Genomic DNA, 27723 nt, shown 5'->3' with positions numbered 1-27723 from the left:
TTGACATGAAGACTGTAGAGCATTTGGTTGTGGATGATTTGGTTGATGTTGGTGGTGACTTGTATCTTGCAGAGCATCTTGTTGTGAGCAATGAGGTTGCTGGTGTTGAGAGTTTGGCATGTGTTGATGGAGATCTACATGTGGCTGTTGATGTGGGGTTTGTTGCTATGGGTGTAAATTCACTAGTTGCTGATGTGGATGAGAGTTTTCTGTTGAAGCATTATGTTCAGTTTGTTCCTGGGAATGAGCATGTTGATTGGATGGTTGAGATGCTGATGTGGAAGATTTGCATGGTGGTTTTGTTGTCCCTATTGAGGTGGAAACCTTTGGTGAAGATGAAGATGATGGTAGATCTTTCTTTTGGCGTCAAAGTGTGGGACACACTTTTCTATCTACCGGGGGAGTCTGATTCAGGAGCATCTTGCATGGGAAAATTATTGGGACAAAAAACAAAGAAAATAATTTTTTTTTTAAAATGTGGAGAGAGAAAGTGACGAAAATTAGAGGAAATGAAGAGTGAGATTTCCTGAATCTGTGGACAGAGCGCCGAATGTGAGGCAGTTTACAGCAGGATTGTGATGGAGTTGTGAGTGTGTAGACAAAGCGCCGAATGTGAGGCAATTTACACTTGGATCTTGGAGAAATGTTATTGTAATTGCTATTGGATTTTCAAATTTAATAAAATTGCTTGGGAAGTATTTTGTTATCTCTGCATATTGTTGCATTCTTGGTTGTGAGTTGGTAAGGGTGGTGTGGCCCTTCGTCAGTGGTATCAAAGCAGTACTTCATCAAGTGGTATCAAAGCGTACCGTCATTAGTGGTATCAGAGCAGTACTTCATCAAAAATACATTCAATTTAACTCTTGAGCACAGTTGTCATTTTCTGTTTCTCATCTGAAACTGCTGATTTAGGCCAACTGGATTTTGTTCATGCTTAGTCTAAACAATAGAAACCACATCGATGTTAGCACACCAGGAATGCCTGTTCCAGACATTATTGAAAAAGCTCCAATTAAACCAAAATGCTATTTACTAATGACATCCAAGAGTAACAGACTCTGATGCTGCATTTGAAACAGAAAACAAAAAGAACAGCATTCTGTAACCTAAAAAGAACAACATTCTGTAACCTAAAAAGAACCATTTGAAACATATACATATCTTCAGAGTTGTTAACTCAAAAATATAGCTACCTTACAATATTTTCATATATTTATATTATGCTCAAACCAAGAGTCACATTAGGCATTCTGTATTTCTTCACTTGGTTTTGAATGTGTACATTCTCCATAACTCCACAAGTCTCTTAGTTCTCCCCGTAAGAATGCCAAAATTATGATAAGTCCTGTATTTCAGTATACAAATTAAAAGATGATGCAAAAGTTCTTAAATTAAGAAAAATTAAAAATTTGAATATTTGCATACCTAGCGTGCATGGAACAAGATAAAGCAGTGCAGGCTGACCACTATCCATCAGGTACAAGGCAATATAGGTGAGCATAAGACCTGCAAATGGTTTAAAAAAACAGATTTAAGTTTCAAATATTGACACAATTCATGTAAATAATTAATATAATTAACTCACCATGTTTTTATATTCACTGTTGTTCCTATAAAAATTGTTTTTTCTTTTGCATGTCATATTTATCTTATTTTCTTAATTTCATAGCTCGTAATTGAAAAATGCAATCAATTCTCGCCCACATTCTCATGAATTCAATTTCTGCAATCTTCTATGAATCATGACAACTAAGAATATTCAATTCCTATGTATATTTCTTCATAAACCACGCATTCAATTGTACCAAAAAATGCTCTGGTCTTGCATTTCTCAATGGACAATCACAAGCTACTGTGTGTGTGTGTGTGTGTGTGTGTGTGTGTGTGTGTGTGTGTGTAAAGGTGAGGAGAATTCGCCAAATAAGCTGTATTAAAATCTCTTTAAACAGATCAAGTCAAAACCAGTGTCCATAAGATTTTGGAGATTGTACACCTTGAATATCTACTATGATTATTGCATCAGCACTGTATTGCATCTTACTGTTCTAATATACCTATAATGGCAGCACTTCGCTGAAGCTGATGACTAGAGATTCAGATATAATCCCTTCACAAATTTTCACTAGTTACAAAAATATTGTGAATGCAAATAGGAAATGCTGCAGTTGATTAGTCTCCTATTACTGGGATAATAGCTAAGAAAGTAGAAATGAAAAATGATGACGTCCACTTGAGGGAATTTAGACGTGGAATTTCAATACATCTTGTGGGAACCAGCCTTGCTAGGGTAGGTATAGTTATCTGAGAGTCTACGGATAGCTCTTTAAAGAGTGGTACCTTCTTAGGTCAGAATGCCAATAACAAAGTGCAGTGGTCATAATTGATTGACTGACTTGCTTTTAACTAAGGCAACAGGTTGTATCAAGCTGTTGGCTGAAATCAATTGAGCAACTGCACTCAAAGGCTTGCAGAAAGCATGTTGTCTGAAATGGAAATTTTGTGGCCTTTCGGAAGAAGCTATTTTGCTTGGGAAGAATTTTTCATTGAGTTTCTTTACCCGTTGCTTCATCAATCCATTTTCTTCTAGCAACAGATGGATGATTAAATTTCTGAGGTGACTTCTGATTTTCGAATTGCTATTTGTCAATCAATGGGATTCTTAGCTGGGTGGGTGTGTCACTAGCTGCATTGTGGTTTCTTTTGGTTTAATGGCTTGAACGAAGGTGTCTAGCAGCAACAGGGATCCTTTCTGGCAGGGCTGGATTTCTGGCTACCAGTTGTGTGAAATTTCCAGTGTCTAAATTTTGATCTTCTAAATGACTAAATTTGGTTCTAAGTGTCTTTAGGAAAAGAGGATTTAAGATACCAACTCCCTACAGTCTCAAGCACTGATTTCTGCGGATTCTATTGACACTCTTGACTCAGATGGTTCCAATAGAGGAAGTGAGAGGTTGTTTCAAGATCTTGCTCCTATCAGAAAATGTGATGGAGCCTGATGATGAGGTGGACAATGTCGAAAAAGCAGCCAACAGAGAATTTGTCAAGGCAGGTTCTAGGCCAGATGTCGCTGAATTGCAGCTATGAGGGCTGATGAGGTAGTATGGATGTTAAAACCATAACTACTTTCTCCCAAAATTTGCATTTCATTGTTAAAGTTCTTGATTGTGTCATACCATAAGGTCACACCAGAAGCAACCAGTGCTTACACCCTTAATTATCAAGTGAGATAAGTTACAAACGGCCACCAAATGGTCTGAAATCATCCATGGATTAAGTTCAATGGTTTCGTGTATATACTGATCACTTCTCCGACACAATGTCCTCTGATCGCCTATGAATGCTTTCTAATATATGCAATGAACTCCTATACAAGCTCTGATGTTTGTTGCCTCTGAATAGTGGATGACTATGCTTGTCACTGCTAATGCAATGATGAAAATTGTAATATCTATGAGGCTTCTGTTGATGAATGGGCAGATACCTACCACAATGATGCCACAGATGTTGCAATGTGAATGAAGTCCTGATCTGTGAGAATGCCTACAATCTCAGCAACGATCTGATTAAATAGTGAAGCAATTACTAGGTATGGAGATGGCATGGAGATGGCATGTCTGATACAATGCTCACAGCTCCTAATTTGCCAAAGTAGCCAATTGCTAACGCATTTTTAGCTCTCCATTTTTATGTTACCAATATAGATGATAAGCCACAGAATATTCAATGTCCAATGAAGATCGCTGTGAATACCTCTGAGAACATATTGCTTTGAATGATGCAATCTGAGGTTTGATATTGCCGATATGAAGAAAACAATATCAGATTGAACCAAGGATATTATTGCTGATCTGCAAGGAAGATTAATTCCAGTTAGGTCTCGAAGAGACTTCACGTAATTGGAGAAATAGCAGACTATAGAAGATATGTGTAGTGCCTACCCTCGTTCACATCTTTTCTGGACATTGTTGCTATTATTATCAGAGTATGATAGACTAGTTTTATGTTGATGGATTAGTAGTATTGTTTTGACACTATCAGACATTATGTTATGGATTCAATGGTTATATGATGAGATTATTTAGACTTTACATTTCATGTACGCATGATGATCTTTACATTGCTTTCAGTTATTGTTGATGATTAGTTAGATGGTTTATTATCTCATGTGTTTTATTATGGATACTTACCCCATACTTGCATGTGTATGGTGTGTGAGTTTTCTTATTGTATAGCGTTTCTGATGTGGTTAAGGAAGGGAGTCGTAGTCACCTGCTTAGTCGGGATCTACACGATGCACCACTTCCTGCCATTGTCTGTTTAGCTTAGCATTATATATATTGTATGTACATGCATGATTTTTCTGCAGGTTGCAAGTACCGGGTATCAACTTCCATGAATTGCCAAGATGAGCGTACCCTATTATACTATCTCAATGATAAGAGAAGGGAGATAAATTCTCAAGTCCAAATCCCAAACCCTTAAGCCAATTGTCCTAATGAGGTAGGACAAATATCTGGATATGTTACCCATCGAATGTCTCGGATGACATAATTCGTGATTTTTAACCCCTTAGACTGATTTTGTGTGAATTGCTCTATGATGGATTTTCATGTTTTATCTTGGAGGTCTATGGTGAATTTTCTATTAATTAAGTCTTAATAAATAGATTTAATTAATAAATTAATTATTTGAGAAAATTAATATAAAATATCATGATATTTGATATTTTGATTATAATTAATTAAATGAGAATTAATTGAGGGAAAAAGGATTAAATAAAAAAAAATTAGAAATTAAAAATTAATAATAATAAAATAATAATAAAGTAATAAATAAATAATAATAATAAAAGTTATAAAAATTAAAATGAAAGTTATAAATATTTAAATAGAAGTTATATAAAAAGTGAATTGGAGTTATAAGCTTGCATGAGAGTTAACGCACCTTTCTATTTTCTCTTATGTCAACAACACGGGGGTTAGTACATCAATTAAACACATGGTGTCTACAACCCTATGACTCATCTAGAAGGTTGGAAAAGACACTTGCTTAGTTGGTGACACCTTCTAGCTGTTTCTAGAGGCATTCTAGATATTTCCTGAGAGCTCTTTATATTCAGGCATTCCTAGAAGCTTAGGCATAGCGTTTGGAGTGCAATTGGAGCATTGGAGGATTTGAGAACTCTGAAGAAGGGAGCTTGCTCTGCGGATTTTCTGAGGAAAAGCGAATTAGCATCAGAATCTGGGTAGATTCTTGTGATTTTACTTATGTTATTTCCGCATCTTGCATTCCCTGTCTTCTTCGTGTCTTCCATATGTCTTCTGAGGATTTTTCTATTTTTATTTTATGCATTCTCAATATGGGTAGTTACATTTATTTGAGAAACTTATATGCATAGATCTGAAAAGAACATGGGGCCAAGGTTTTAAATTGTTGCAAAATCCATTAGATTAATATTTGGATTAATTTGAGATTAAAAGTTTATAGAAAAATTCTGAAAATTAGAATTTCTAAATAAACCATGTATATACATGTCTATATTCTTAATCTGCATACACATATGCATACATATATATATAAATATGCAATTATATATATTTATGTATACATGTTTACATGCTGAGATGTTTTTAATTCTGCATGTATATATATATATATATATAATAAAAAACGAAATATCATATCATTAATCGAAAACGTTTAACTTTATTAAAAACCGAATCGCATACTGGTGATTGGAAAATCGCTTATGCGATTTTTTTTTTAAATGATATGCATTAATGGGGGGGGAACGAGACCCGTGCCCCCGTGTCCACAGTGTCGCAGTGTACCGGCTGTCGCAGGTACTACGACGGCAGGGGTACACGGTACCTGCTGACGTCGCAGGCCCTGCGTACCGCCGAAGGTACTCACCAATATGTATAAATGTGTGTCGATTCATATGAATTCGACATTCATTGATATTAGATTTTTATATATGTTTTCAATCGAAATTATTATTAATTCGATTTTTGTAAAATGCAATAATAATTTATATATTTATATATGTACGTATATGTATATATATATATATATATATATATATATATATATATATATATATATATATATATATATATATATATATATATATATATATAATATGTAAATATGTTAATAATAATTTGAATTATAATTATATAATTGATAAATGATTTATACCAAAGGTTCATAATGGTGAACTCTTATATAATTTTCAAGATTTAATTAATTGTTTTATAAAATATATGAAATTTAATTGATAGTTTGGTGGGGGACGTTTTCAAACAAAGTTTATAATTGGAAAATGGATTTTAAGGAAAACTTTTATTCATCCAAAATGTACAAATGTTCCTCCATTCATTCTCTAAATTTGGGAAACGTAAACTGAGACTCTTACATTCAAGTTTGTAAATTTGGCAAAACCAAAATATGTGTTTGCATTGTGTATTCTTTATGCTATTGCTTTGGGTTTTTGGGTTGACTAGTGTTGACCAGTTATAGAACGTCTACCAGAGGCTTGGGAGTTATGTAATTGTGATGTCATGATGATGTTTTATTCTCGATCTTTATAAACCCAACCATGGTTATGTGATGGAATGCTCTATGTATTGGTTGTAATTACTGATTGTTATAGTTGAGATTCTTATGTATGAGACACTTGACTTAACCATTTTTAGTCATCGATCAGTTATCCTTGGTTATTTTCTAGTCGCCATGATGGGACTGAAATGTGGATTTATTCTTGATGATGTCATGTTGTGACATGCTTGACTCAACCATTTTTGGAGTCTTTGATCAATATGATTGAGATATATTTTGGTTATTGAGAACCATTGGATACTTTTGATTATCAGTGATACTTCAGTTGCCAATAGAGAGCTGTTGCGATCATGAATTTCTATGGATGCTTGCTCATGGAGATTTGATGCTTTTATGCATATTTGATGATTTTATTATGGATTATTTTTTGTGATTTTGAGATTTATGATTCCATGAGCTTAGGGTAGGATATCTGCATGTAGTGTCGGGAAGTGGCTTGCAATGGGGGTCGAGGCCCTAAGAGGCTGCCAAGGTAACTCATTGTAAGTTGGATTAATAAGTGATAACATTCACACCTAATACTAACTGAATGAACCTAAAAAGATAAGAGTTTTGGTTCTCACCCATGCCTCGAGTGCTTGTACAGACTAGGATGGGAGTAGAGAGAACGCATGGTTGCGACCTTGCATTCCATAGTATGCCTTGTCAGTATAAGAGGATACTAATGGCCGCATGAGATCAGTATGGACCCATGGAGTTTAGCTAACTGCCAAGGTAACTTGTACATGATAAATGCGATGACACTTTCCCGCTTGCATAGTAGGTTCCTACATGTCATTGTGTGCCTCTAGGATTAGATGTCGGTTTTTGTGTTTGGAACCTTTGAGTTAGTATACTTTTAGGATTCCTGAACTTATAGAGATTTATGCTATGTGTTTTGGATAGCCTGTTTGGGACTTGAGATTATCTCCTCAGCACGATCGGAGTGGACCACTTAGGTACCATGCGGTCGGGTGGTAGTGTTTTTCCACTCTTATCATTTGAGATTCATTGAGACATCGTGGCTGATGCGTCCTTCATGATGGTGGATATGTATCCTTTCATTGATGATTAGCATATGTTAGATGATGTTATCTTATGCTTATATTTGCATGTTAGATTATTTTCTGCATATGATATAGTATATGATAGGAGTGACATTCCTACTATGTTAATACTGATGATCTCTTCGGTGATTTGGAATGTTATGCACGGAGGGATGGCTAGGATCCACGATGGTCTAATGATGCTATTAACGGTTGGGAGGAACCGTGCACTTAGATTATTATGTTTGATCTTTATGATGGATGTATATATTTTCTATGATGATGTATCATGTGATTATCTTTACTATGATGTATCATGGATTAGAAATAGGATGATGTACCATATTTCACATATGTATAATCTTTTGAGCTTTTCATACCCTGTGACTTGTACAGTGGATGATTGAACATCTGAAATGTAATGTATAAACATTGGACTTATCATTATTATTTCATGTGGATGTTGTACTAGATGGATTCATGTATTTTAGTTGTTTTTTTAGATGTAATTCAACGTTAAGGGATCTTTAAAGAATGTAATCTGTTATGTATGTTATGTTTACTTTTAGATGGACATTGCTATTGCTTCGGTTATGGTGCATAAGTTATGTATGGTATTTACTTTCATGTTTAAAAAAAAAAAATACTACCAAACTTAGTGAGATTCTAGGTTAATTCTTTGGATCCCTTGGCGGGGCATTACAATATGTCACCTCTGAAACTGTGATTCCAATTGAATTACCAAATAGGAATCTCAATAACAAGAAAATGCAAAGTGAATTGGTCACTGATCTACAATCAAGCTAAAATAAATATGGATCTCTAACAATTCAAACCAAGAAGGTCGGTTAACCCAAATAAGTGCCCAAAAAAATATAAATCAAAATTGGACCTCGCTAAGCAAAGGTGGCGCATAAGTGCATCCCCTCAAACAGGCTCCTTTGCAAGGCTAACCAGCTCTTAAGAGACCAGAAGATCTAACAAGAAGTAATAAAAGAATCCGGCTAAAGAGGAGATATGAGAGTTCCCCCTTCCCGAAATTGCTTGCCCACAAGCCATTTCTATTAGGATGCTCCCTACTTACTCTCCCATGTGGCATCCTCAATCGGCAAGTCCTTACACCTAACAATATACTCCTTGATTTTATGCGGACTTGAGCCTCCTCTCCCTAAAATCCATGACCTCGATGATTTCCAAAGCCAATTTTCTTTCCTCATCAAGAGGCAGAAGCCCTCTAAAAATTATGACACATTGCTTAGGCCTTCTTGAGGCATAAAACATAAAACACATTGTGTATTTGACTACCCTTTGGAAGCTCCAACACATATGCTACCTCTCTGAGGCTTAGTCTTATTTGTTCCATTTCGTTTCAAGGAGGATTGCTTTAAAGCTGCAAGTGAAGCTAGACAAATCCCTCAGCACAAAACTCCATTCATCCCACCATAGCTTGTTGTAGAATATCCTTGAGGAACCAAAGAATATCTAAACTCTCCTGCAACCATTTCTTAGCTCTAGGCCCTCTACTATCTCCCAATGTCAAATCTACAAATGAAGTAGTCTCATAGTCGTAGAGTGCCTTAAAGGGTGACATCTCAATCAACATGTAGTAGGTGGTGTTGTAGCAATTCCAAGATGTAGCCAATGGTTCCATGACTTATGTTGTGCTGCCATAGTTCCTCAAGTAACCCTCCACCCAATCGTTCAAAATTTTTGCTTGCCCACTCATCTAAGGTTGGTAACTAGTACTCGAAGTCAACATCTAGAAAGCACTAAGAAATTGACTATCTCCATTGCTGACTATATTCCTTGGAAGGCCATGCAACCAAAATATTCCTTGAAAGAATAGCTCTACCAATACAACTACTTGAAACTCCATAGGTATGGGAAGAAGTGAGCATACCATAGTAACACGGGGACACGTCCCACCCCCTTTTTGCCCCATGTCTTGAAGACGGGGATGCACCAAGGACTTGGGGACTTTGTTCCCCCATCCCCAATGGCGCCGCCAAATTCTACCACGTCTGCCAAGGATGGGGGACATTCCGGTGTTGACTATTTGCTAATTCAACTATTTATGTTCAATTTTCAATGTTCCAAGTCAATGCAATGTTCGAGTATTTACTCTTTTACATCTTTATACCTTATATTGCAATATATCTTTTCATAACTAGCATTTTAAGTACCAAATGTATAGTATATACAACCCCTTATGTCCCCTACCACTGTCCCCTTGTCATCCACCTGTTGTCCACAAATTAAGGCCCCTTTGTCCTCTCGTCTCGGAAACTTGTCCCCCCATTCCATCGTGACCCCGTCACCCCAGATGGTGTAACTATGGAGCATACTTAATCAAATGAATGACCATTGCGTTGTCATGTCCCGAAATTTTAATGTAATAATTAAATTAAATTAATTAATTAACTGGTCCCAGAATTTAAATAATATAAGGACTTTTAATTAGTTACTTTAATTAATTAAGATGGGGCCCAAGTTAATATTTGTATTTGTTGTGGTTCTAATTGATTTAATATATCTCGGACCCATTTTTATATTGTTTCTGTAGTTTGTCGCCATTGGCTATCTTTGTACACCCTCGGAAAGTTTCTCGATGAGTATTTAAGCACGACTTGTAGGTAGTCTTTGGGTATGCTTTTGGATTATTTTCTATGCATTGCGAATTCCTGTTGGAGTTCTGAATTGTTCGCCATTTCAGAAGTGAAAGATCTTCCCTACTTGGCTTATTCAGTTTTGTTGGGATTCAACCCTCACCCTATTCCGTTGCATGTAATACTGTGCTCGGATCTGGCAAGTCGGAGCACCATCTTTTGGCAAATATTTATTGAAGATTTTTTGTGTTCAAATCTATATTATTGTTTGGATTGACTTCACAAATTCGGATCTACAAGTTTGGTTATAGAACTTTTCCTTTACTCTCTACCCATACAACATCCACTTCTTCCGACACGAGGTTCATTTTCCATGTGACTACATTGCCCATTGTACGGCCCACACCCCACTCCTACCTTTCACCACCATACAACCATTCGACCTTCATCTCTTACATCTTCTGCCACCGTACAGCCAAGCATAGGTCACTATAGAGCTGCTGGATATCACAACGTACGGCTAACAATACCCACTTATGCCCATCTCGTACGATTAGCCTTGGTCATCGTACACCACTTCCGTACGGACAATGCCTATCGTACATCACTGTCGTACGGACTCTGTCCATTGCAGACAACCTCTATACGGATCCTATCCACCATACACCATTGCATCACCAACTGTACGAACTCTCATCCTAGCCCACACCGTACAGTCTGTACCGTATAACCATATTTCATGAATGTCTTTGCAACTTGACACCATACATATTTGTACTTCCCTCTATAGTAGACGTACACTTCCGTTTCCGTACTTATTCTCTCTCAGAAAGGAGCAAGGACATTACAGTGGTATCAGAGCAGAAACCATCAGGAGCATCTTCGAAACTGTTCGGGAAAGTGGTCGCGCAGCATGGGAGCATCTTTGAAACCGTTCGAGAAAGTGGCCGCATAGCACGGGCAGTAGCCGTGCAACACGGGAGCATCCTCGAAACCATTCGGGAAAGTGATCGCTCAGCACGAGCAGCTGAGGTTGCACAGCACAAGCTGTGACCGCACAGCATGGGAGCATCTCCAAAACCGTTTGGGAAATTTCCGAAACTTTTGGGAACATTACCGAAACCATTCGAGAACATTACACGCATAAGTGCAATCCTTTCCCTACACCTTGGGGTGTTCACGATGGAGTCTGTTGAAATGCTCTACCACAGGGAATTAAGAATGGCTGAAGCAGCCCTACTATAAAAGTATGCATGGATTTGTTATGTTGTCATGTTGGACACTCCTTGACGTATCACAATACATCATCCTTGAGGCCTTTCCTTAAAAACCTCTCATGAATCTATCTATATGTTTGAGGTATCCAAGACATCTTGCTAGAGGTAACTCACGAATTTCTCTCTAGATATCCCTCTTCAACTTTGATCTTCACACCAAGAAAATGCTATCCTTGTAGTAGATGACATCATCCACCTTATAACGATCATCCTGGATATGTCCACCAAACAACTGACAAGCACAAGTGCTCTTAGAGCACTCCACCAATAAAAGAGCCCTCCAATCAGCTAACACCTAAGACGAGGAACATATGACAGATCTCCTAAATAAGGCATTGGCAACCGCATTTTTCTTCCTCTTCATATACTCCATGTCAAAGTCATAGGCTTAAATCTTGCTTGCCTACTTCTACTACCGTATTCAAATCCTCTTGTCCAAGAAATATCAAAAGCTATTGTGATTACTCCTATTAATGTTTTTGCCCATAAATAAAGATAAAACAACAATAGAAGGGCATAAACAATACACGAAAGACTCAATACATGCATCTTAGGAAAACCCTTCCACTTGAAGGGAGAAACCCAACCACACCAGCAAAAGATCTCTTTTATTGATAATAAAAAATGTTCAAGTACAATCCATTCACTTGATTGCTTTTCAATACACCAAGCAATCCCATCAATAGATTAAATTTAGACTCTTCATCTTGCACATGAAGGTCTCTTCAAATCCCAAAATAAGACCCTTCATATTTCCAAGTATTTAACACTTCATATTTCCATACACATGCTTCATCACATGAGGTATGCCATTATCTTAAAATTTATCACAACTACCTCTTTCAATTGAAGATGACAATAACAGTCATAACCACCATATTTCCATTTCATAAAATTAGAGGTCAAGATCTCTATTGCCGCTACAATCATCAACACTCCCTCTTAGCAAGAGAGAGATCTTTAGTAATGCAGGCACACATAGCTGCAACGAAAGATGATAATGATAAATTCACATCACATGTTATCTTAGCATTACATAGTTCACCATAGTTAATTCATAAGCACATAAAATTGAAGTCATCAAGTCACACACGACTTTTACCATGCCTACTCACAAAGGGTCGAATGAAGGCTGAAAACTTCTCCCAGAGAAAAATAATACATTTCCACCATACTTGCAAAGGGTGGTCCACCATGCCCATTTGTAGGGGGGTGGAACAAGGGCTTTCACCTCAAACTTTTTCCAAACAAGAATGCATTTCCACCATGTCTTCTTGCAGAGGGTGGTCCACCATACCTCCTCGCAGAGGGTGGAACGAGGGTTTTCACCTCAAAACTTCTAGAGAAGAATGCACTTCCATCATGCCTACTCAAAGAGGGTGGACCAAGGGCTTTCATCTCAAACTTCTCTCAGTATGAACAGCTTTGATTGCCAAAATAAGATAGCTGATTCCAATTGTTTTCAATCACATAAGCTTGCAAAGGGTTAGACATCTCCCTTTGTCATGTAACCTCCCTCTGAAACTAAATATACTTCTTTTGAATATTATCATCTCATTGCTTCTTTGTTGCACCCTGCAACCATGAGTGATATTAATAACTCATAACTATCAATGCTAAAAGCAATCACTATTTATAATCAATGATCGTAAATACCATAGTTGCATGGGGATGGGCACTTTGGGTACGGACACGGGCACGGGTACGACAATCTTCCAAAACCGGGGATGGGGTACGGGTATGTTAAATTTTTTTTATCATAATTTTAAGATTTTATAGAAAACCTGAAAATATAAGTAATGACATTTAGAGTTTTCAAGAACAGTGATATGTTTGCAGATGTTGAAGTTTTCACAGTTTCAGTTTCAAATTTGCAATATGCTTGAAAGAATATATATGCCATATGAAAATCAAAAAAATCAGAAATCCTATATGTTTTAAATCTCAATGCATAACAGAGAAGGAAGACTTTAAATATGAACAAGAAGATCATAAATTATTTAACATATTGTAAATGATAAATATTAAACTTCTAACCTGAATAGTGATAAAGTTTAGCAGTTTATTGTGCATTAATCAACTGACAATATTATATCAAAGTTTTAAACTGATTACATATTAAATTATGCTCCATAAACAGCAAGCTGTTACACAAACAAAAATCCAATATGGAAAGTCTTTGCTCTTTTGCCTCCAAAAAAATAGCAAGTGCTGACGTGGCATTTCCCCTACAGGGTACATACCCCAAGGAGTACCCAATACACATCCCAGGGGTCTGGGTATGCGGACCCATGCAACTATGAGTCTATGATAAATATTTATCTTTTTGTGGTCTAATCTCAACATGCACACAACTATATGCAGAAAAGAGATTCTCTCTAGTGCCTCTACAAACAATGCAATGCTCATGGGATCAATAATACTTATCTCCTTATCGTAAAATTAGAACAATAATAGATATCTCCTTATCATCTAATCTTCCTCACAATCCACCTGTTGGCTTTATTCAAGACACCTCTGTATAGCTTTTGAAGGAACACAACAGGCCTCCAATGTTGTGGTTAATCTCCGAACATCAAGGAATGATTAGAAATAAATTGATCTACAAAACCAAGTTAGCAACTTCTATGAGTGTTGGCACCTCCAACCATTTCCAAAGACTCGCACAAATCCGGACCAAGGTTACTATACTTTCACAGTTTAGACATTAAACAAGGTTGCACGGGGACGGGGGTACTTGGGGTACTTAGGGTACCAGTACGGGTATGGGTAGGGCTATTTTTCATAGTAGGGGACGGGGTACTTGGGTATGTCGAACTTTATTTTTAATTATACTTTTTATATTTATAAAAAATCTAAAATTATGAGTACAAAAGTTTTTTAAAACATGAACAGTGATAAAGTTTGCAAATGTAATGTATTGTTTTCAGTTTCAGATTTGCTATATGTTTCTAATAATAACATATCATATATGTTTAGATGCATGACAGAGAAGGCAGAGTTTAAAGTTTAAATATGAACAGGAAAATCAGAAATCATATGACAATGACATATTGCAAATGATAAAATTTTGACTTGAACAGTGATCAAGTTTATTGTTAATCAATATTGTATCAAAGTAGGTATTGAATTAAGCTTGATAAAAAACAAGTTGATACACAAACCAAAACCCGAAAAAACAATAATCAGAAATCTTAATCAAGGTCCTTAGCTATGATGCTCTCAACTGAGTATCCGGTACTTGGGATACATGTACCCAGTACTTGGGTACGTGGGTACGAGTATCAGGGGTGTGGGTACACATACCCATGCAACCTTGACATTAAACAACCAACATGAACAATCTATTGAAAGTTTTCAGCCACTATAATATCCCTTTCCTAAATGCACAGTAATTGGAACAGATTGTTGTAACAACATCAAGAGCTATGCAGACATACAAACAGATCGCATAAATAGATGACTATAATACATACTCTTGCTAAATGTATGCGACCAAGAGACTGCACAGAAACTGAAGATTCTCACATAGAATCAAGAAGCACAGCTGAATGTGCATCCATGACGCCACAACATCATTAGGAAAGTACGAAGATGACATAAAATGATAAAATGATTTACCACGGTTGTTCACTCCACCGATCATTAACATTTTGCAAATGATACCATAAAAAGTTGCTTAAAACATGATATGCTTATAATGGCAATATTTCTAAACTATTCAGAATGCTAAAGCAAAATGAAAAAGAGTCAAAGATATTCTCCCTACAACCACTGTTGTGGCTTGTAGATAACAAAGATACAATGATTAACACATCAGAATGATGTCAGTATAAGAGACTATAAACACAGTTGCAAATATGAATATTTCTCACAGGCATATGGATTGCTTCTATTTACACCCGATAAATTATCTCCCAGACTTTCTCTTAAATAATCACCATATATAACCTCAGTCACAATCATGATGCTCGAGAATTTTTTTTATACAAAGTACTCCAAAAAAGAAATCTTTTCTCATCAATGCCCAGTCCTCAAATGATCACTCACATCAAATAGATTAATCTCACATAACCAAGATGAGACAAAGACTGAACAAGAACTAGTGTAGATTGCCCAATACGAATCACAGATGCTTATTACAATCAAAATATTTCAGTCAAAATAAAAAAATAGATCATACACTGATAAATTACTGAATAACATTTTAGCATTTATTTTTTGTTTTTTGTTTCTTTATAAGAAAGCATATGTCAAGAATCTTGACACAGGCATGCCTACACCTCTATCTCAACATATCATACTAATGCACCCTATTCTTTGATTCTTATAATTAAACCACTCATAAAACTCTCAAGCTTGATATCATGCGAAAAGACTAGAAACATGCGAAAAGAAAGAGACACCACTCGGGCTACACCAAAACACTCGATGGCAGTTACAAATTTGGTGTTAAATATGACTAAATCCACAAAACTGTTATTTTATTTATCTTTTAATATGAAAACAAGAAAAACGATGACTAATCATAGAAGATATTGACGGAAGAGACTTTTAACAAGAAATTCAAAGGGACAAAACAAAAGGAACATGAACAGATGCAGAAAGTTCTTGAACACCCTTATAACATACCACACTTACAAAAAATGCCTGGCACAGTAAAAATTTACAATGCATACCCATATTTCAAATATGCACTACTCCAAACAAAAACATCTACCCTATTATTTTTAGCTGCACACTCAATCATTAAGTGGAATAAGTGATAAAATTCATTCCCAAACAAATAATTTCCAAGAAAACGACTCTGACAAATACTGAAGCAAAGCCATGCTGAATGCAATTTGATCTGCACAAGGAGTCTCCACCCTTGGGGGACAAACTCAAACTACATGAAAGCAAACATATGCCAAAAGAAATCTCATGCCACCTCTGAGATTGAATCCCATAAAACAGGATCAAAAATAAATAAATGGAGAGCAAGGGAGCCAAATACTTCAAAAACCTGGTTGTGCTCACGATGACAAAAATCACAAAATAATAGGCACAGCTTCATTAATATGACCCGACAGTAATCAAGTGGGCAGACCTGAGCGCACAAGTCACAATCAAAAACCACCTCATATAAGAAAGAGCCACGGTGCACAGACATCATCAAATGGTCATTCGTTATAATAATGGAAAACGAATAAGCCATTAACAAAGGACAATGTCCCAAAAGTCTCTCTACTAATGATGTAATCCAACGCTCAATGAAATTTAGTTGAATACATAGGTGAGAATAATCTGAGTCACAACTACGTTATTTTTAAAACTCCTATGTTGTTGTTATCTAATCTTGTTGTTATCTAACCTGGCTGTGATACCATGTTAATGTTTTTCCTCAGAAATAAAGATAAAACTGCAATAAAGAGCATAAACAATACATTTATCCTGGGAAAACCCTTCCACTTGAAGGGAAAAAACCAAGCCACACCAGCAAAATATCTCTTTTATTGATAAATAAAAATGTTCAAGTACAATCATTTCACTTGATTGCTTTTCAACACACCAATCAATCTCGTAAATAGATTGAATTTAGACTCTTCATCTTGCACATGAAGGTTTTTTCAAATCGCAAAAATAAGACCCTTCATATTTCCAAGTATTTAACACTTAATATTTCCATACACATGCCTCAATGCATGAGATATGCGACGTGTCTTATTACATAATATCATCTTAAATTTTATCACAACTGTCTCTTTTAGCCGAAGCCAACCATAAAGGTCATAACCATCATATTTCCATTCCATAAAATTAGAGGTAAAGATCTCTATCGCAGCTACAATCTTCAACAAGTCCTTACCACAAATTTTGCCCCAACCAAATATTTCCTAAACTTGGTCAATGCATGCATAATGACAAGTATCTCTTTATTATAAATCGAGTACAATCCCCTTGAGCTTCCATCTCTCATATGTGACGGGATGGAATCTTGCATCAATACTAATTTGATGTATCGCATTTGAGAAAAAAATGTCGAGAAAAAGTGAATAGTGCTAGTACTAAGCATGTACTTATAATTACCATCAACTAGTCAAAGGCCTATTGTACTTCCTCAGTCCAATGAAATGCTCCCTTCTTTGTTGTGTTTGTCAAAAGAGCTTCAAGCTATGAGATTACCCCTATGAAGATGACCATAAAGGTCATAATCATCATATTTCCATTTCATAAAATTAGAGGTAAGGATATCTATTGCAGCTACAATCTTCAACAAGTCCTTACCACAAATTTTGCCCCAACCAAATATTGTTTGAACTTGGTCAATGCACGCATAATGACAAGTATCTCGTTATCATAAACTGAGTACAATCCCCTTGAGCTTCCATCTCTCATATGTGATGGGATGGAATCTTGCATCAATACTACTTTAATGTGTCGTATTTGAGAACAAAAGGTTGAGAAAAAATGGATAGTGCTAGTACTAAGCATGTACTTATAATTACCAACTAGTCAAAGGCCTATTGTACTTTCTCAGTCCAATGGAATGCTCCTTCGTTGTGTTTTTCAAAACAGCTTCAAGCTATGAGATTCCCCTCATAAATTGCCTATAGTAACTGCATGGACTAAAGAATCCTTGCAACTCCAAGACCAAGTGGGTCGATTGAGAATTGTCTTAATCTTCTCCTAGTGCATTTCAACTCCTTATGCATTGATGATGTGTCCAAAGGATAAAATCTCTATTTTCCACAAACAAGGATTGTGACTCCACATGATTGAATTCCTCATCCAAATGTCTATAATGTTCCTCCCAAGTCTTGCTATATATGAGTATTTTATCAAGAACACCAACAAGAACTTTCACAACTTCATGTTGAAGATGTGATTTGTGCAAGAATCAAAAGTGCCAGGTTGTTGGCTAAAAAAATTTGTAGGTCACTAGCTACCAATTACAAAATTGTGACTTTAGGCAACATTTCATGAGATTTCTCTCTCCTCTTAACAATAGGAGAGGCTCCCTTCTTACCATAGGTGGTTTCAATAGGAACTTAACTGAAATTACAAAAAGGACAATTCTCTTGATCAATTCCTCTATTTTCAAGAATGATTTGCATACAACTATAACTTTGCAACTTAACAAAAGGTGACTTATTGCTACGATCATACCAGTGACCTTAGAATTGGCATAAGAACAACCCTAGGGCAGCAATTTACTTTTATTATTTTGTCAAACAAAAACAAGAACCCAAATTATCCCGCATTTGTTTCGAATGAAGACTATTGCAGAATAACCATTAAGGCACAAAGTCTCTTACTGGATACTTTCAAATTCAATAAAAACATGCCCAAAGTCTTCAAATCTAAGTGATTACAATCACTACTATCTATTATTATTCGTCCTCCTGCATCACAAAGTCTTCAAAAGTTCAAATTGGCTCAGAATGTAATAGGCAGCACAAAGTCTGTATGATTAAATTTAAATCCCTCTTAATCAAATCTCCAAAACTCACAATCAATATCTAGAAAATGTCGTCTTATAACACTTTGAATCAACACAAAGTTTGAAAGCAAGTTGCCTCTTTTATTGATAGCAATTTAGATTTATGTCCAAGCACAAATTCTTAAGAGTACACATAAACTAGCATAATTTCTTGCCTTGTCAAAGACGATTATTTACAATGAGCTCCCTCCTTTATATAGGAAAATAGGAGAGAGAAAGGTGGAGGAAGAAGAGAAAATTCTCAACGAACTTGACTTATTCTTCAACAAACTTCTAACTAATTAATTTGACTTATTCAAAGTTACATACCTAGAGCGATTGCAACTTGACTACATGAGATGAGTGTACAGGGACATGTCATCTATGCTTACAACATAATTGTTCATTACATGTAATCTTCCTATTGCTATTTACTTAAAGCATATGAAAAATTTGAATCCTTGAGCCCAGCTAGGCGGCTAAGCAATGTGATAAGATCATTGATCTCCTCCTTGAACTCTAACTTCTACAAGTCTTTAGGGAAAGATTGGGCCTCATTTGTACCAGCTAGTTGTCATTAATGAATTTGATGTAGTAATAAATATCTTCGCTCCACTACTCCAAGGCTTTCTGTCTAGTGATACTTGTGACAAATGGAGTGTGAGGAACATAAAAAATCCAACTAATAGTCTCTAGATCAAGATCAATGATGGTATTGTCGTCTTACTCCCTGATAGTTCTAGGGAAATGTTTGGTGCATGCAAGGATGAACTCAGGTTCATGAGCCACTATAGAACAAAGTAGATAGCAAATGAATATGACTTTGTTTGATCCAAGTCATATTCTCAGTGGTTTCAGCATTGACTCATGGGAAAATCTTCCATATTCATGTGTGCTACATCTGTATCTCAAACCTCATCACTATAGAAAGTTACTTGTGATTGTGGGAGGGAGTTGTGGTACTAGTCATACTAGTATTTCATCCTTCTCTTATCTTTGAATTCTTCTGATGCAAGCTCTTTTGACATTGAAGAGTGATGTACTTTGTGCAACTGTTATATGAAAGCTCCATAATGTAAGAGCAAAATCATGAGGAGTCCATTGCAAGCTTTTGCTGTATAATAAACACATATTTGGGCAAAGTATGAACAGGGAAAGTGTATGAGAAAATTATAGAGAGCGAACAAGCAAATGAGTCAAACTCAAAATGGCTCAAAAATGGCTAGAATAGCAAAAAACAAGTTTTTTGGAGTGGATTGCACATGCGGGCAGAGAGCTTTAAAAAGTGCAAATAAGGAGTATAGTGTAATGAAATGGAAGCATAGTATGCTTTAATAGGCATAAGTCATACTACGTATCCGGCAAGCATGGGGGAATAGCCAAAACCGGGTTTTATGGAGTGGATTACATATGCGGACAACGAGCTTTAAAATGTGCAAATGATGAGTAAAGTGTAATCAAATGGAAACATAGCATGCTTTAATAGGCATAAGTCATACTATGTATCTGGAAAGCATGTGGCAATAGCCAAAAACCAGTTTTATAGTGGATTGCAAATGCAGACAGTGAGCTTTAAAATGTGCAAATGAGTAAAGTGTAGTGAAATGGAAACATAGCATGCTTTTATAGGCATAAGTCATAGTATGTATCTGGCAACCGTAGGGCAGCCACATGGAGGTTCATGGAATACATATTGGTAGGAATTGCACTTGTATTCTCACAAGGGGAAACAAGGGACTTGCTTCCATATTAGAACGGGATTTTATCCCCAACTGCATATGCAACTAAATGGGACCTTCCATATGCAACTTGAAGAAGAAGGAAGAAAAAGAAGCAACAACATATATACAAAACCCTACAAATCTGAAAATGGAAATGATGAGACTTGCATACACAACAAATATATACAACAAAAACCTTACGAAAAACAAGGAATCATACCCTTTTGTCAAGAGGCAAGAGAAGAAGTCGTTTTTAAACACTTGCGAAAAAGTTGAAAATGCAATTAAAGAGATTTCTTGGATTTAGAAAGATTGCAAGATAAAGTGTTAAATAGACTTCGAAGCTTGACTTGATCCTTGCAAGAGATGAGTCAAAATTCGTAGCTTGCCAAGTGTTGGAAGTTAGAGCAAAAAAAATGAATCATTTTAGCAACTGTTTTGAGCAAGCAATGTGCAACATGCAAAAAGTTTGGAAAATGGCATCCAAAGCATATCAAGTGATTTAAAAAAACTTGAATGTAAGCTCAAAAGAGTAGGAAATGCTTTCAAACTTACCTTGATCCAAACATTTGCTATTTTAATGGTGCAAATTACTCAAATCTAGGGTGTTTTTGAGCAAAAATGTGCCTTAGATGGGTTGAGAAATGAAGAAAACACTTAACAAACTCCCTTTTTCAGTAGCCCAATGCATTCTTTGAGTGATTTTAGGCAAATACAACCCATAGGTCATCAAAAACGACCAATATTGCTCAAGATATGAGCATTTGAAGGCTGCAAAATCCGTTTATGGAGAAAAACATCCACAAATGTGAAGTTTTGAGAGCCAAAAACATGTGTTTTTGAGCTTAAAATCATCACTATGAGGTGTTTGATCAAAAAGCCTCATATTATGAAGTAAAACACACTTTTTAATTGCATTTGCATGTTCAAAACATATGCAATGGCTGGAAAAATCGTCACTTTGGATTTTAATGCACTACAAGCCATAAAAAATGGGTTTTTAGAAGCCATTTGCATGTTTAAATTATGTACCAGTGGGTATAAAATTGCCTCTTGCTTAAGTGCATTTTTACAAGTTAAAAACATGTTTAAAACTACACGTTATAGCATGAAAAATCACCACTTCTGATCTTTAAGTGAAAAATAGGATTTTTCAATGCATATACATGTTCTTCTAGCATTTAAAAATTAAAACACATGTAATGGGGTCAAAATTCACCACTTTAGTCTTGGCTTATAGAAATGGGTTTTCTTTTACCAAAAACATATGCAATAGGGTCAAAAAAATACCACTTTTGGTTTAATTAGGTGAAAACTCACTTAAAACATGTACTTGCATGTTATAGTAACATGTAAATTGATGTCAAAATTCTATTTAAGTGGCAATTTTATATATCCATATGTAAGAGGTTTGAAAAACTCCAATTAAATGCACTAAAACATTAAAATGAACTTATATATGCAAAAACATATGTAAATGGGTTAGAACTTGCCACTTACATTGATTTAATAAGTTTTAAATAGGCAAAGGCATATTAAAAACTCACTTAACACATTAAAATGTGGTATTGCATTGAAAAAGTGCACTTTAAAGATGTTGGGACTTATAATTTATTGGAAGTGGGTTTTCACAGTCATCTGCATGTGGATATATGCAATATGTAATAAAAACACTACTTAAGTGCATCTAAGTGTCTTATGTAATTAAATTTAATGTTGAACTATAGCTTTAAATAAAGTAACATGAAAAATAGTCTTGGAATAGGCTATTTTCATAAAGCATTGATATGATATGATATGATAGATTTTAATGACGTTAATGAGGCTAAAGTAGCCTATGGGACCCGCACAATCACCCCCCAAGGTAGGAGCGGAACTAATCGAGCTACAAATTTTTCGTTAACTTGTCTCTCCTTCTTTGAAGTTTGATAATCAGAGTCATTGTTCTCTTCACTTGATCTTCCTTGAATAAGTAGTTGAAGTCCTTGTTCTGCAATATCTCTATATAACCAGATCTGATGTCACTGTATGCCAGGCAATCCTTGACAAAGTGCTGCTCCGTTTCTACTGCTCCCATATTACAGAATAAACACGTTTTGTCTACCCACTCTTCCTTTGGAACTTGCCAATGGAACTTGCCATCTACCAGTTTCACATCACAGCCGGTGTGAACTAATTCTGAGTTGAAAACTATAGTCAAATCAGCTCAGAATGAGTTGAAATTTTAAAATGGGCCACAAAATCAATTTTAAATATCAAATATAGTTTTATATGATGCTTTTACCAATGAAAACCCCACTTTCTGGCTTTTTTTAATTGAGATATGCAATTGTCTTGAAAAAATGCATTTTTTGCTTATAACTTGAGCTCGACAACAACTCCAATTTCGACCTAAATTAGCTCGAAATGAGCGGAATTCCAAGGGCTATTCACATAAGGAAAAAAGAATAAAAATTGTTTACAACACAGAGATTAAAAAAAAAGACACAAAAGTTTGCCAAAAAATAAAGAGTTTGTAATCAGAAAAGAAAACCTCTTGCTAGAAAACATTTTGGAATTCAACCTAATGGAAACATTCAAAAGAACATATACATAGAGAAACACAAAGTACAATTCAAGGATAATGAATTGTCTTTACGATACTTTATCAATACATTAAAACTATGTGGATGCACCTACGAATCCATTAGAAAAATTCGTAGGGTTGCCCCAATTTTGTGAAGGAAAAACTGAGGACAACACAGGTGCACTGGTCAAACCAAATGGCCTAATTAAGAAATCATAGTGACCATAGGAGCATCTAAAACCAATCTTATGCACACCTTGCTCTCTCACTCAAATTTGATAGTAATCGAAATTTTAGGTCAATCTTTAAGAAGTAGACTATCCCATGAATCTTATCCAACTCATCGATCCTTGAGATAGGGTACCTATTCTTGATTGTCTTCTTGTTCAATGCTCAATAATCTATACACTTCTTGATAGTCGCATCCTCCTGCACCAAGACATGAACACACTTGAGTTAGGCCTAATGTGTCCCATGTCAAGAAGTTCTAGAATCACCTTCTCTATCTAATCCTTACACTTCTTGGTGGTGGTCGAGAGTCATCATGATTGGCTTGGCTCCTCCTCCCACTTGATTGTGTGCTCAAAGCCCTAATGTGATGGTACCCTCAAGGGAATATCACAAAAAAAGGGAAGACTAAATTGTACTTGCCCAACACTGTTTCAAGCTCGTCAATATTGTAATATGTGGATTGTCCAAGAAAGTATTTGGATGGAAATAAATATTGTTCCGCCCCAGCAACACCATCATGTCTGTAATGGGCACCCTAGAAATCCCCAAAAATTGAACCAACTGCTGAAAGCGATTGTAATGTCTTTGCATAGATTTCAATCCACACATTATGAACAAGAAGGAATTTATGCAAATTGAAAATTGAATCGCTGCTGAAATAATATTAGTTCTCAAAATGATAAAATCAAATACAAAGCAATGGATTCCAAAGGCCAAACCCCAAGGGAATGACATCTAGAATGTCACAAGAGAAGATGAATGTCCTCTAATGCCAAGACCGAACTGTACATCCAAGTTCCTATCAAATGCAATTCACCATCATCCGATGCTAAACAATGAAGCTCCCACCTCTATTTATACTTTCCCTACACCCTTCTAGAAGGAAATCAAATATTAATTAATTGCAAGTACTAGAAGCTTCCCCCTTACAATAATTAATGCACTCTTTAGAAACTCCTCCCTTGCAATACAATAATTAATTGTGCTTCTAGAAAATTAAATTACTAGAGGCTTCCCCCTTTCCAATAATTAATACACACTCTAGAAGCTTCCCCCTTGTAATACAATAATTAATTAAATATAAAGTCACCTTTTAATTTTTAATTTATTTAATGACTTTATAGGAAAATAATTTAATTTCCTCTTATGCTCCACTTAGCCTTTGGAGAACATGAAGGCTTAAGAACTCCAATTAGTTGCTAAAAAGATGGGGACATTACAGTTCGCCCTCCTTGAAATTTCTTGTCCTCAAGCAATCTCAGTCCTGTTTGTTGTAGCACCTGCTCACTCTCCCAAGTGGCATCTTCCTCTCGCAGATATCTCCCATTGACTAAATATTCTTTCATCAACCTGTTTCGCAGAGTCCTTTCCCTAGTATCCAGAATCGCCTCAGGAATCAATACGAGCTTTCCCTCCTCATCTAATGGTGGCAATTCTACAGAGGGCATAACTCTCTGACCGATGGCTTTCTTAAGCCTTGACACATGAAACACATCATGCACTAGACTGCCCTCTGGAAGCTCAATCTCGTAAGCAACTTCACCCACCTTGCGAATCACTCTGTAGGGGCCATAAAACATAGGCTTCAACTTCTCTGCTCCTCTCTTCTTGAGTGATGACTGTTTCTATGGTTGTAACCTCGGGTAAATCATATTCCCAACCTCGAAGCTGCACTCTATTCGGTGCTAGTTAGCATACAATTTCTACTGATTTTGGACTTGTTGTATATTCTCCTTGAGCACCCTCAAAATATCCAGACTATCCTGCAAGAAGTGTTTTTCTTTGGGCACTCTACTATCCCCCAAAACCAGATCCATGAAACTAGGTGCTTCATAACCATATAGTGCCATGAATGGAGTCATCTTGATGGACATATGATGAGTGGTGTTATAACAGTACTCTCCCATATGTAGCCATTTGACCAAAGCCCTTTGTTGTGCGGTCACATAGTTCCTCAAATATCCTTCCACCCATTTATTCACAATCTCTGTCTGCCCATTTGTCTGTGGATGATAACTAGTGCTAGGTGTAAGATCTATACCACACAACCTAAACAATTCCTACCAAAAAGTACTCATAAATTTATTATCTCGATCACTAACAATAAAATTAGGTAGCCAATGTAACCTGACTATCTCTCTAAAGAAAAGATCAGCCACCTGTGTTGCTGTGTAAGTGGATGGAATAGCAAAGAAGTGAGCAAACTTCATCAACCAATCAACAATCACATAGATGCAATCTTTCCCTTATACTCGTCGTAACCCGATGATGAAGTCTATAGAAATACTTTCCCATTTCCTATCCGGAATGGGCAAAAGTTGTAACAACCCTATAGGATATGTGTATTCTCCCTTATTCTGCTAACAAACTACGCACTCCTTGACATGCTTTTGAACATCATCCTTGAGCCCTTTCCATGTGAATTGCTCACGGATCTGCCTGTAGGTCTTAAAGACCCCTAGATGTCTAGCAGTAGGTGCATCATGAAATGCCTTCAGTATTACTTCCCTAAACTGTAATGAAGGAATCAAATATATCCTACCCTGGAACGTAATCAATCCATCCATCACCACATAACGATCATCATGTATGGTGCCTACAATTACTCCAAAAGTCCAAGTGTCCCTCACATACTCTTCTGTGATCTTATTTCTCCAATCTCCTGTAATCTTAGCCACCACATTCTTCTTACCTTTGACAAACTCAATGTCAAAGTCAGGCCTATAACTTCGTAATCCACTTCTGTTGTCTATCATTCGAGTCACGCTGGCTCATGAAGTATTTGATGCTATTGTGATCAGTTTTGATAACAAACTTTCCCCCAACTAGGTAGGGCCGAAACTTAGCCAATGCATGCATAATAGCCAACATCTCTCGATCATAGATGGAATAGTTCCTCTCCACTCCACGAAGCTTCATGCTCTCAAAAACAATGGGATGTTTTTCCTGCATCAAGACTGCCCCAATCCCATCTCCTGACACATCACAATGAAGCTCAAATGGCTTTGTGAAATCTGGTAGAGCTAGTACTAGACATGATGACATCACCTTTTTGAAATGATTGAAGCTTCTTTGAGCTGAACTTGTCCATGCAAAGACACCTTTCCTTGTAAGGTCTATCAAAGGTGCAACGATCTACGAAAATCCCTTAACAAATCTCTTGTAAAACCTGTAGACACCAAGGAATCCCTTAAGCTGTGTAAGATTTGTAGTAGGCCAATCAACAATAATCCTAATCTTTTCAGGATCTACCCAAACTCCATCTGTGTTGATGATATGCCCAAGGTATAGTAGCTCAGTCATCCCAAACTCACACTTAGATTCCTTGGCATACAGTGACTCTTTCTCCAAAGTGGACAACACCATCTCAAGATGTTGTAAATGCTCCTCCCAAGTTTTACTGAAGACTAAAATGTCATCAAAGAAAATCAAGATAAATCTCCTAAGCTGCTCCTTGAATAATTGATTCATGCAACTCTAGAACATAGCAAGGGCATTAGTGCTAACCAAAAACTCGAAGTGGCAATAGTGAAACTGAAAAGTTGTCTTCTCAATGTCCTCCTCCCTCATCCTGATCTAATGATACCCTAACCATAAATCTATCTTCGTAAAAAAGCATGCACCATGCAATTCATCAATTAGCTCATCTATCCATGGGATGGGATATCTGTTCTTAATGGTCTTCTTATTTAATGCCCTGTAATCGATGCACATGCGTACTGTCCCATCCTTCTTTACCAACACTACTGTGAAGCAAAGGGGCTCTTACTAGGCTTGATAAGCCCCATCAACAACTCCTTAATTGCCTTCTCTATCTCATCCTTGTGTTTCTTAGGATGACAATAGGGAGTAATCATAACTAGTTTGGCCCCCTCCTCCAACTCAATAACATGCTCTATCCCCCTATCAGGAGGAAACCCACACAGAATCTTGTTGAATACCTTAATGTGCTTGTCAAGTATCTCTAGGATATCTGAAAGATGACTCTTCACATGTGGCTCTTGTGAAGTTGGCATAGTGAAACATTCTGCTGCCCACTCTATGTTATTATGCCGAAAAAGTCTTTGCATTCTCCTTAGGGAAACTACTCTACAACTCCCATTTGAAAGTCCTCTAAGTACAACAGTTATTCCCTCATGTTGAAACCTCATCTCCAATTTTGCTAGGTTAAGTGTGAACTCTTCTAGCGACGCCATCCATGTCATGCCGAGGAT

The 27723-nt window shown here is 36.4% G+C and overlaps 1 protein-coding gene across 1 annotated transcript in view; it reads right to left on the bottom strand.

The window, feature by feature from the left end:
- Positions 1 to 1012: 1012 nt before the first annotated feature.
- LOC149566951 (signal peptide peptidase-like 2) overlaps positions 1013 to 27723 on the bottom strand; it is a 266964-nt gene continuing 240253 nt past the window's right edge. The window contains exons 13-14 of the mRNA XM_089820167.1: positions 1426 to 1506; positions 1013 to 1345 (exon numbers count right to left, since the gene is read on the bottom strand). Coding sequence (XP_089676293.1) covers positions 1242 to 1345; positions 1426 to 1506 — 185 coding nt within the window. The 3' untranslated portion in view covers positions 1013 to 1241. The remainder of the gene's footprint in view (positions 1346 to 1425; positions 1507 to 27723) is intronic.

Source organism: Cupressus sempervirens, chromosome 3, assembly GCF_028749045.1.
Source record: "Cupressus sempervirens isolate cs-2001-9-10 chromosome 3, ASM2874904v1, whole genome shotgun sequence".
NCBI lineage: Eukaryota > Viridiplantae > Streptophyta > Pinopsida > Cupressales > Cupressaceae > Cupressus > Cupressus sempervirens.
This window is presented reverse-complemented; position numbering and strand designations above follow the sequence as displayed.